The 12948-nt window shown below is 32.3% G+C and overlaps 1 protein-coding gene across 1 annotated transcript; it reads left to right on the forward strand.

Moving 5' to 3' along the window:
* Positions 1 to 3915: 3915 nt before the first annotated feature.
* On the forward strand, positions 3916 to 7028 carry LOC148307717 (GAS2-like protein pickled eggs; the record flags this gene model as incomplete). The annotated part of the gene is made up of 3 exons (XM_088262927.1): positions 3916 to 4109; positions 4728 to 5494; positions 5579 to 7028. Coding segments are annotated over 3 exons (2277 nt in total), but the record flags the coding sequence as incomplete, so codon positions are not given.
* Between the last annotated feature and the right edge of the window lie 5920 nt (positions 7029 to 12948).

Raw genomic sequence — 12948 nt, forward strand, 5'->3', positions numbered from 1 at the left:
GTGGTATATACTAAGTAAAACTTAAATTAAAAATGGATACATTTTACCACAAATTGACTGCCGAATCAATTGATTAATAAAATTTTAAAATGATGAAAATACTTCGATCGCCGTTTGTCATTTCCCCTCCCCTGTACTGTTCCGTAACTCTGGCCTTAGATCGTGATTTGTGCAGTAACATTGAGCACATATGGCCGGCCGGTGACTAACTCCACATCCTTGTTATATTCCATATATGGACCCCCATCTAACGCTGTTACCATTCAACCATCGGTCTATATATAATATAAAAGGTACTGCCGACATGTGGTCCGCTCTCTGGGTGAAGGTCCCCACGGCCGAACATTTTTTCTGTTCCTGATTGAACGAGGAACCATATTTTGTACTTTTTCATACACCTGACCGTGGGTGATGATTGCTTTATTGTAGTAACACACGTGTGCACGTCGACTGTCACGAAGATGAGGCCTTATGTTGTTACGAAACGTCATGTTTGAAGGTTAAAGATATACAGATGATCGTAATTGAGCCATTATCTTCACAGCTTGGAATGGACCGAAACAAATTGAAACAGAAAATGAGAAATACTTTAATTCGCGAGTATTCTTAGTTCATTTAGTAACATTTCTGACAAGCATGCCTCCAGTTTGTGAGATTCCTACCTGCATATTTTACATTCTAAGATTCTTGCAAGCATAGCGCCATTTAGAGGGATCTTTACAATCATATCTACAGTTCATGAGATTCATACAACTTAACTTTAGTTCGTGAGATTCCTTCCTGCATATTTTACATTTTTAGATGCTAGCAAGCATAGCGCCAGTTAGAGCAATCTTTACAATCATACCTACAGTTTATGAGATTCATACAACTAACTTTAGTTCGTGAGATTCCTTCCTGCATATTTTACATTGTAAGATTCTTGCAAGCATAGCTTCATTAGAGCGATCTTTACAATCATATCTACAGTTCATGAGATTCATACAACTTAACTTTAGTTCGTGAGATTCCTTCCTGCATATTTTACATTTTTAGATGCTAGCAAGCATAGCGCCAGTTAGAGCAATCTTTACAATCATACCTACAGTTTATGAGATTCATACAACTAACTTTAGTTCGTGAGATTCCTTCCTGCATATTTTACATTGTAAGATTCTTGCAAGCATAGCTTCATTTAGAGCGATCTTTACAATCATATCTACAGTTCATGAGATTCATACAACTTAACTTTAGTTCGTGAGATTCCTTCCTGCATATTTTACATTGTTAGATGCTAGCAAGCATAGCGCCAGTTAGAGCAATCTTTACAATCATACCTACAGTTTATGAGATTCATACAACTAACTTTAGTTCGTGAGATTCCTTCCTGCATATTTTACATTTTTAGATGGTAGCAAGCATAGCGCCATTTAGAGCGATCTTTATAATTATATCTACAGTTTATGAGATTCATAAACTTCAGTTCTTGAGATATTTTACATTGTAAGATTCCTGCATATTTTAAATTGTAACATTCTTGGAAGCATAGCGCCATTTAGAGCGATCTTTACAATCATACATCCAGTTCATGAGATTCATACCTTCAATTCGTGAGATTCCTCAAAAAATGTTTTATTTTCACTCAAGTCATTAGTTTAAAAAATAGCCGAGGTCATTAAAATATCAGATACAATAATTTTTACCACGTTTAAAAGTGATAAAATTGTATTTGAAACAAATGATTGTGACCTTAATACTTCTTCTTTATTTGACCAAGTCATTAACTTGGCATTAACTTGGATACTGTTAAATGTATTGATTATCCGCGACCTTCGACATTTTACGAGTCCGTGACCTCTTGGGCCAGCTATCGCTGTTCGCGTGGCGCCAAATATGTATGGGGCAGGTCATGTAATAAGTGGTTTTATCCACCTTGAGATTAAAATAAAGTCGGATTTGTTAATTTAATTTCTTCAAAATACATTATAAAAACGATGTACGATAGATGTTCGAATGGTGAAACAAGGAAGGAAATGCAAAGCTGAGATAAGCATTATCGATACAACTAAGAAAGGTGTGTTAAGATGGTTTGGACATGTGGAACGAGTGTTAGTTATTGGGGAATTTATCAAAAATAAAACAAGGTTTTATGAATTGAATTCTACATTTATTGATGTATTTGTTAATACGTGACGCGTTTCGTCTTCTTAGGACATCAAACACTCTACTAATGTCCTAAGAAGACGAAACGCGTCACGTATTAACAAATACATCAATAAATGTAGAATTCAATCCAACAAACCTTGTTTTACTTTGGATATATTACCCAACAATTCAATATGGAATTCTACTGTCTGCAGTTACAAAAGATAAGTTAATTAGTTAGTCAAAATACAGTTTTTACACTTGTTTCCCAGTTTTCCTCTGATTGCTTAAAAATATTTTAAAAAATTGTACCTCATCTTCATGTACATCTCTTCCCTCATCCTAAACAAAGATGAACGTATTGTGAACTCGCACATACTGTATTATGAGTTTGGTCAATTTATCTAGAAGTTTCAAAAAATTTAGTATTGTGGTTGTCAATCATGATAGAGAATCGGTGAATGTTACTGTAATCCGTTACCATTTTTTTTTAAATTATAACGTCCAAGTGACTCTGAAATCTAGCTACGGCTTATGCAACACCGTTTATCATGTCCCTACTCAGGCTTCAACTTTATAAGTTTCATAGCCTATGCCTACTTGTGAGTGGATTTACTCTTTATGTTTAAAGTTACTATAATTTCATGTAATTCATGAGTGAAAATTCTAGGCAAAAACACTCGCTAATCCGTTACTTTCATATTCGTTATATTCAACATAGATGAAGAAGAATATGGAAGAATATTTTTGATATATGACGTTGTATATAAAGGACATAATATAAAGGACTGAGCGATGTGTGTTCTTCTCCCAGCTCCTAGACTTTGTTCTCTATTTCTTAAGCTGACCTCTCCAAATCAGGCTGTTGAACTTACAATGTTTCGACCTCTGTTTGTGTTAATTTTGAAATCGGCCTTGCCAAAATACCAACTTGCGTACGTACAGTTAGCCGAAATGGTATTCATTCACAAAAAAATACCATTAGAACGATACCATTGATAAATAAATATTAGCAGATTTTATTTTGCTAATGACTCATTGTTACTATGATATTATGAACCATAAATAATTTATTCAAATACTTCACTATTGATTAGAATATTATTAAATTTTGGCCTTCAATCTAAATGAATTTTTATATCAAAGGATACATAAAAAAGATCTTTAATTTATATTTGAAGCACTAACTTTGTGATTTTCATTTTATAATTAAAATGTTACTTTGTTTTAAAATCACTATAAATATTTTATTATAACTTAATTATAATGTCTACCGGTTTCGAAGCTAACCGCTTCTTTTTCAAGACTGATAAATACTAGTATTAATTAGTCTTGAAAAACTTTATAAAATAAAACAACTTTGTTTTAACCACTTTTTATTGGTACACTTTATCCAACCGGTTTTGACAAGAACCTTGTCATCATCAGGGTTTATGTACTAAATTCTAAAACATTGAAATATTCATAGTTAGGTTATAGTTAATAACCCTTCCCTTACGATACCAAAAACCTCCACGCACTCCGTACACCATATGAAAATATGATTTAAAAATATGATTTAAAAAACGGGAAAAAACTCAGATATCCCCAGTAAAATGATTAGGTAAACATTCATTATGAATGTAAGAAATATTTTTTTTCAGAAAAGACAAATTTTCTCCTTTCTGCTGCTTTTATGGTCCATGTTTCAGCAGCATAGGCTACACCAAACGGCTACTATATGTATCCTTAAATATAATTTACAAACATATATTATTTGTGAATTAATGAATTTATTTTCTTGGTCAACAGGTTTTGAGGAGCCATGTGATGGTCCGCGTTGGAGGAGGATGGGACACTCTATCTCATTATCTGGACAAGCACGATCCCTGCCGCTGCAAAGCCCAACATCGTCCAACTCTTGGAGCAAGGGTCATCCAGAGATACCCTCCGGCTACCAATGGACAAGGAATGGATTTGGCTGGAGCTGAGGTTCATTACGACAGGTAAAAATACAAGTCGAAATTAATATGTAGGCTGTTTACTTAATAACTAGACTGACGTCATAAAACAAAATGAGGTGTTGTCGTGAACGTTGCTGTTTGATCAGCTACAGCCTATTCACGTTTCAGTTCTTGTGAGTTTTTGGCCAAACACTCGATCACTGTTCTTCCCCAATCACTTACTAACATGATCTCGCTCCTTCTGACTTCTTATTATTCCCCAAATTCAAAAGACCTTTGAAGGGAAGAAAATTTGGGACAATTCCCAATATGAAGGTAAATTTGACGAAAAAGCTGAAGGACATCATAAAAGAAGCGTTACAGGACAGTTTTCAAAAGTAGAAACACCGTTGGGATAAGTGTGTATACCGGGAAGGTGAATATTTTGAAGGGGACCCAGGCTTATAACTTCTAAATAAAGTACATTTTGTTTTATGATATCAATCTACGTATTCATTGAAAAGACCAAGTTTAATAATTTTACTATGATCTTCAAAGGTCTTAAAGAAGAAGAGTTGATCCACCAATTATGATTATACATTGTTTGAAATAAGAAATATGTGAAGTTCTCTTCTTACAAAAGTTATGTTCCTTTGTTAATTTTGTTTTATTTTCGTCCAGGTCTCCTCCACGCACACGCCGTTCATCCGTATCAAGTGTTGGTTCTTCCGGAGGTGGCAGCCCTCAGCACGTGGCTCACCTCGGAGCTCCGCAGCACACTGCAGCTCGCCAGCGCAGCCGCTCTCCTGCAGCTCCATACGATCGCTCGTGCACTTCTCTGCCTTACATGGGACACACAAATAACGCTTTCGAGAATCAAGCATTCAACCACCTCTCTGCCGAACAGTACAGGTACAACAACAGACGATCTGTATCCCCGAGTCCTGCGAGAAGAAACGTACAGAATCAGTCGCCGAGTACACAGCGCAAAACATCAAACTACGCACAAATATCACAGGCAACATACAACAACCCAGCTCTTGTCCCTTCTTCATCCCTGATGCCAAACCCACACGGTAACAACAGATCTAGGAGCCCAACTCCAAAGCCGACATCTTTGATCACCAATAATATTGGCATTGAAACACGCAAGCTGATAACCACACCAGAGAAGGAAATAACAGCCACAAATATTTTTGATCACACAGTGTTTTCCAACACAAATGATTTGGTCACTTTGGAGAACGGTGCAAATGGATCAGAAAATGCTTCTGATAATGGAAGCGAAGTATCTGATGAAGGATACAGGAGTCTCGGTATAATACAAAATGGTTCGGCACATACGACTCCTCCAGGTCCCAATGGCAACATCAAGGACGTTGCTGGTTTGAAACTCAACAGGTTGTCTCTCAATAGCCAGGCATCAACGGAAGACGCTGATATGAATGGTAAGCAATCCTATTTTTTCTCAATTTTACATTTAAACCATTTATTTTATAGAATCGGAGATTAAAACATATTTTTCTTTACAGAGCGTCCAGAAATGTCTTCTACTGATACAGGATTCAAACGTCAGACTTCGTCGAGTGACTGCAGCTCTCAAATGTCTACAACGGAAGATCGTAGCAGAGGAAGCGAGGAAGCAACAGCTTTGACTTTCTCCGATAAAAACAACACCAATCGTTATCACAAATCTCCGCCCGTGGAAGTTAGTTCAGTGACGGGTCTCAGGAAAACCAATTATTCCGAGACCTTGTATGGAGACAAGAAAAGTGTTCTCTCTGCAGTTGATAAAAAACACTCCAGAAATTTGAGTAGTCCTCCTATATGTTTGGACGGAAATGATTCTCCGAGTCAAAGTCTTAAAAAATCGGGAACTACATCTCAAATCCCCCAGTCTCCTGTTCTGAACCGAAGAAGGCTTTCGATGGAAAATCTTTCTTCTGGAAGCAGATCTCGATCTATAAGTAGGGATCGTTCAGCGATAAAAGATAGATCGCTTTCTCGAGATCCCTCGAGTCCGATGAAGAAACTCAACTCAGCAGGCAAACCCAAAGATTCGGCCAGTAAGCCCCCAGTTCCAATGAATTCTCCAACTGGTAACTCGGGAAGTTTTGGAAAAATGTCTGGCGCTAGAAACGCGTCGTCTGTCAACAACACATGGAACGGTAGGTCTCCAACTCCCAAAGGTAAAGCAAGGCCTGCGATGACATCTGATACGTTTGTGTCTCCTTTGGCGAATAAAAATGGAACATCAGGAAACAAAGTGGCCTCTCCACCCTTCCAACGCAACTCTAACTTGCGTTCCAGTACATCCGCCTTGAGAAACATGACCGGTTACGATCACAACGGGAGAAGAATCAAAGCGACTCCTTCCCCTCAAACTTCTCCGGTCAAGACTGCAAATAAACAAATGAGTCCGTTGCTGGAAAAGATACTTAAAAGTGCGGAAAATGTTGACGATGACATGATGATGTTGGAGAAAATGAAGGATATCATCAAACAATACTCCGGATTCGTCCAGCCTGAGAAATCTAAACAAATGAGCGATGATCCTGATTATTCGGATTTTACTTCAGCTTGGGTGCATTCCAACGGGACTTTGGAAAGGAGCCAAAGCAGCAGACAGTTGAGAGACAGTCTCAACAACTGTTCCGTTCCAGTTACCAAGCAGGTCGACACCGTCGACTCATCAGACAACAGTTCCGGGCTGAAGTCCGCCGCTTTAGTTAGTAAAATTCCCATGTTTTCTCCTCGAAGGGATGGCAAATCCCTGGGGATCACTTCCAGAATACCAGCGCCAGTATCGAGTGTTTCCTATAAGAAGTCCTCGGATTATTACGAGTGATAATTTTGTTTTTGTTGAATTATTCAATGTCCAGTAGGAAGTTAGTTACCTTTAGTGTTTTGAATGAAAATGATGTTGAGACTGCCGAATCGCAAAAAGCTTGAAATTGAGAACGGGACTCTCGGTGATAATTTCTTACGAACTTTACGTATAAACTATTACCATGAAACGTAAGCAATGACATAAATTTTCCATTATTTACATACGAAATATGTAGGCACAAACCATTCCTTGAGATATTTTCAGGTAGTGCAATACTTTATAATTTATAAAAACAAACGAATTTATGCTGCTAGACAAGGCACATTGTACCCTTAGCATATATTAGTTTTAGGATATTGAACATATTACTTAAAGAAGGAATGATATTTTTATATCAATTGCATTTTTTCTATAAGACGAAAAATATTTTAAACAACATTCTCGGTATATGGACTCTTGAATGAGGTTGTGTTAAGGCTGTTGATAAGTAAGGCTGAGGGAGTTGAGATGGTTTTTTCATCTCTTTAAGACTGTTTAGAAAATGGCAAACAATAAACAGTCGAAACGGAGTCGTGATTCCATTTGACAGTTGTATTCATTCCCGCCATTTTTCTTGCCGCTAAGACTGGACGCGGGAAACCGCCGTCTGTTTTTCTCGACCCTAGAGAATTTATCTATGGAATTCGCTTTTCGAACTGAGCTCGTAGCTGGTCTAGTTGAGTGAAAGTATTAGAACCTTTTGACATTATGAAAAATGTACTCTTCGTGATGAGAATACGTCCCGTTCTCAAGTACGCGCTCTTTTGTCTTTGGATATTGTGGTGCCCTCTGACATCGGTTCGGTAAACTAACTAGAGAAAGTATTTAACTAGATAAAATTGCCAAGGTGGATCTTACAGATAAATGGGGATCGCTGGTAATATAGTTTTTGTTTTTTAACTGGAAAATGATGACATTTATTATCATTTAAACGATTGGTTACCACCTTACTACCAAGTGTTTTGTCGACAGATAATTTGAGGTTATATATTTTTTTACTTGAGACAGGTGCTTGGACAATAATTCCAGCAATAAACACACTTTTGTTTCAAATTGAAAAATGTTATAGGAATACTTCGTCCGATGATTTTTTTAAAATATGTAATTCTTTCGATATGAAACCATTTCTAATTTCATTTGTATCAATATATAGTTTAGAATTAGCTTAAATAAAACCCAACAATACGGTGCTAGATTATTGTATCTCTGTTTAGTATTCTTTACAATATTTAGTCCACGTTGATTGTTTTAAATATATTTCTACCCTTTTAAATGTTGAAGGTTTTTGATTATTACTATTGGTATGATTATTACGTGTATTCAATAAGTATGAGAAAATAATATTTTTAAGAGAAAACATTCACAATGTAATGTAGGCTTCGTTGTATTTTAAATCAGCATTTATTTTAATGAAGAATGAAATAAGGTTAACATACTTTTAACGTAAGTTTGGTAGGATCTAACCTAACCTAAAATACGATGTTCTATTTTTCTAGTAATAAAATAACACGTGGAAACCGATCAATCATTGAACGCTTTTACAAAATTAAAATTAAAATTACTTTCTTGTTTTTATTCTAGATTGTAGAAGTTAAAAAAATATATAAAGATGAATCTTTTTCATACTGAATATATACAAAGAAAATTTGACAGTTTTCTTGATTCCCGCCATTTCTTTTCGATCAATACTAACTGACATTTCTTCTATGGAATTCTTCTGTGCGCAACGTCAAGTAGGCACTTTATTTATGATCTATGTTGGCAGTACCAATCTACTTGATTTGATAATATCAATGCCTACAATAATTTGTTGCAAAAAAATTAAATTAAAATTATCTGATTATTTTATTACTTTAAAAATTGAAAATCACGTTTTTAAATGCTTAAATATTATTTTTGATCACATACCTGCCTTAATTTGTAGCTTAGATAAAGAGATAGGCACTATTTAATAGTGCAGCATTATAATTAAAGTATGTAGTTATAATATATAAATATGGTGCTTAGTTTAAATGTATGTAGATTTTAGGAATTGGATATTTCTAACTATAATTTGACATAATTTATCACAATCATATAGGAATAATGTTTATATACGTGCTTCTGTTGGCGATATAATTCATTATGATTTTTTTCTTTAAAAAATGTATTCATTCAATGAGTTATAGTTATTTTGTGTACCTAATCACTGTTATTTTAATCACTTTTGTAGTATTATTTGTAGGCTAATTTAAAAAATTATTTTTATTCTATTGTATTTTTTAAGTTTTAATAAAATTACGTCACAACACTATTGAATTAAAAACATTGAGTGCTTTTTTCTTTGAATAAAGATTTGTAAGAAATATGGTCATCTTTTGAAAAAGTGAAGTGAACTTGATCATTTACGTTTGAAAATATAAACAACAAAAGATCATTGTAAAATATGTAATTTAAAACATAAATTAAATAGTTTTATTTTAAATAAACATTTATTCAATTATTCTATCATCACTTCTTTGGCGTGAATCATTGGTAATATACATATAAACATTTTAAATTTACGTGGTATTAATTTTCAAAATACATATCGTATTATATTGCAATATATTTCATTACATGCGTGTAAAAATATATAAAATGTGCGTAGATGACATTTACCTTTGTAATAAAATATGACCGTTTCTTTCATGAATAAAATGGGGACAATTTTTTAAAATAATTTGATAAACTTATTTCTTAAGTTTTTTTTTAATTTTGACATTTTTTAATAATTGATATACAGGTGCAATATTCAAATTAAAAAATGTTTCAAATAAATACACGAATTCAATAACAATAAAAAACATTTTTAAAAGATGAATTCAAATAATTATAAATATTTTTTTTAATATAGCATGTTTTACATTATATTGAACCTGTATACAAATTGTTTAATTTATATATTTTTATTATAAAAAAATCCCCTCTTAAAAATATTTTTAAATATCTTTTTATGTATTTTATATAATAAACGGTCGATCTTCCATATAAACGATGTTGGTAAACCACAGCAAAAAGCTCGAATACAGAATATATATATATATATATATATATATATATATATATATATATATATATATATATATATATATATATATATATATATATATATATATATATATATATATATATATATATATATATATATGTATATATATATGTATATTTATATATATATGTATATTTATATATATATGTATATATATATATAAATATATATATATATATATATATATATATATGTATATATATATATATATATATATATATATATATATATATATATATATATATATATATATATATATATATATATATATATATATATATATATATATATATATATATATATATATATATATATATATATATATATATATATATATATATGTGTGTATATTTATATATATTTGTTTTTTAAACCCTTATCCGCACCCCAATGGTGCATAGGGCACAGCTTCATATAAACACAGTGTTATCTTGATCGTTTACACATGAAGGAAAGGTGATCAGCCCTCCGCTTCAAGTACCAGTCCAGGGTAATATTGAATAAATATTACAGTGAAAAATCACTTATATTTATTTGACCCCCCTTGGGAATCGAACCCGGGACCTCCAGAACGGTAGCCGAGCGTGCTGACCATTACACTACATAGGCGGACATACATATATATATATATATAATATATATATATATATATATATATATATATATATATATATATATATATATATATATATATATATATATATATATATATACATATATATACATATATATATATATATATATATATATATATATATATATATATATATATATATATATATATATATATATATATAAAGAATATAAAGAAATGTTTATTGTACGCTATTAGGTGAAATTCTAAATCGGTATTAGGAGAGATGAATCTCAACAACAAAAAATACAGAAAATATAAATAAGATTATAATTAATTTTATAATACAGCGAAATACGCTCTTCATCAATGATATTCTGAAGTTCAATAGTCGATCAGAATATTCGCTATATTGGGAACGTCACTATGAAGGAGTTCGTTATATGGAAGTTCAACTGCGCTGGAAAGTTCGAAGAAAAAACATATTTTTAAGATATTTATGAACATATATATGTGTTTTTTAATATTCAGTTTAACAATACCAAATAGAAATGCTAATCCTAGTTAGGTATTTTATCGTTTAAGTTTACTATTATTTCTTGAATTTATTTTCTAATTTTACAGTATTTTGTCTCTGGGTATAATTTTTACATTTAATTAATTTTGTATATTATTATTTTTACAAATAAATCAACAAAATACTGCCTAAAACTAACAATACTATTATTGTACTAAATAAAAAAGATTTAAGAAAATTTAAGATGAATGTTTTTATTTCCCCTATTTTAATCCTCAAACATCGATTGACCTGACAAAATACAATTTTGAGACAGAGATAAATAATAAAAAAACTTTAATCAATTTAACAATTTTAACAATTTTAATCTATCCAAATATCTCCTTGCTTCCTTCTAAGCAAGAAAGTCTCCCTTTGATATTTTTCTTTCATTTTAACCAATTTAATCTATCCAAATATCTCCTTGCTTCCTTCTAAGCAAGGAAGTCTCCCTTTGATATTTTTCTTTCATTTTTAACAATTTTAATCTATCCAAATATCTCCTTGCTTCCTTCTAAGCAAGAAAGTCTCCCTTTGATATTTTTCTTTCATTTTAACCAATTTAATCTATCCAAATATCTCCTTGCTTCCTTCTAAGCAAGGAAGTCTTCCTTTGATATTTTTCTTTCATTTTTAACAATTTTAATCTATCCAAATATCTCCTTGCTTCCTTCTAAGCAAGAAAGTCTCCCTTTGATATTTTTCTTTCATTTTAACCAATTTAATCTATCCAAATATCTCCTTGCTTCCTTCTAAGCAAGGAAGTCTCCCTTTGATATTTTTCTTTCATTTTTAACAATTTTAATCTATCCAAATATCTCCTTGCTTCCTTCTAAGCAAGAAAGTCTCCCTTTGATATTTTTCTTTCATTTTAACCAATTTAATCTATCCAAATATCTCCTTGCTTCCTTCTAAGCAAGAAAGTCTCCCTTTGATATTTTTCTTTCATTTTAACCAATTTAATCTATCCAAATATCTCCTTGCTTCCTTCTAAGAAAGGAAGTCTCCTTTTGATATTTTTCTTTCATTTTTAACCAATTTAATCTATCCAAATATCTCCTTGCTTCCTTCTAAGCAAGGAAGTCTCCCTTTGATATTTTTCTTTCATTTTTAACCAATTTAATCTATCCAAATATCTCCTTGCTTCCTTCTAAGCAAGGAAGTAAGTAAGTACCCTTTGATAAGATCCACATAAACATATTTTAACTTTTCTTAAAAATAATTTTCGTTTTTTCTTTTCTTGAATGTTTTCCGCAGATACTTTGTGGCACATTTTATAACATCTTACAACATTTTGAGTGTGTCCAAATACTTGTTCACAAAATCTGGATTATCTCAAATTACAGGAGTTATTTTCATATTATTTTTTGACAATTCGTCAAAGTTGAAGAAGAATATGGAAGTCTGGGCATTTACGGGGCTGACGACCGTCATAGGCTGGTTTAAGTGATCACTTTACACACGTGTAACATTCACCAATTCTACCGATTATTGACAACCACAATACTCAAATTCTTGGAAGTTCTGTATATATGAACCAATTTAGAAACCTTGTTCTTGAACCACTAGAACTTCACTAGAGGCATCTATTGGTGAGATGTAAAGAAGCTTTTCATTAAGCATTTACATCTCACCAATAGATGTCTCTAGTGAAGTTCTAGTGATTCATGAACATGGTTTCTAAATTGGTTCATATATATAGAACTTCCAAGAATTTGAGTAGTGTGGTTGTCAATAATGGGTAGAATTGGTGAATGTTACACGTGTGTAAAGTGATCACTTAAACCAGCCTATGACGGTCGTCAGCCCCGTAAATGCCCAGACTTCCATATT

Source organism: Brachycentrus maculatus, unplaced genomic scaffold (genome assembly GCF_059751285.1).
Source record: "Brachycentrus maculatus isolate JH-2025_06_01 unplaced genomic scaffold, ASM5975128v1 h1tg000192l, whole genome shotgun sequence".
NCBI classification, from domain to species: Eukaryota; Metazoa; Arthropoda; class Insecta; order Trichoptera; family Brachycentridae; genus Brachycentrus; species Brachycentrus maculatus.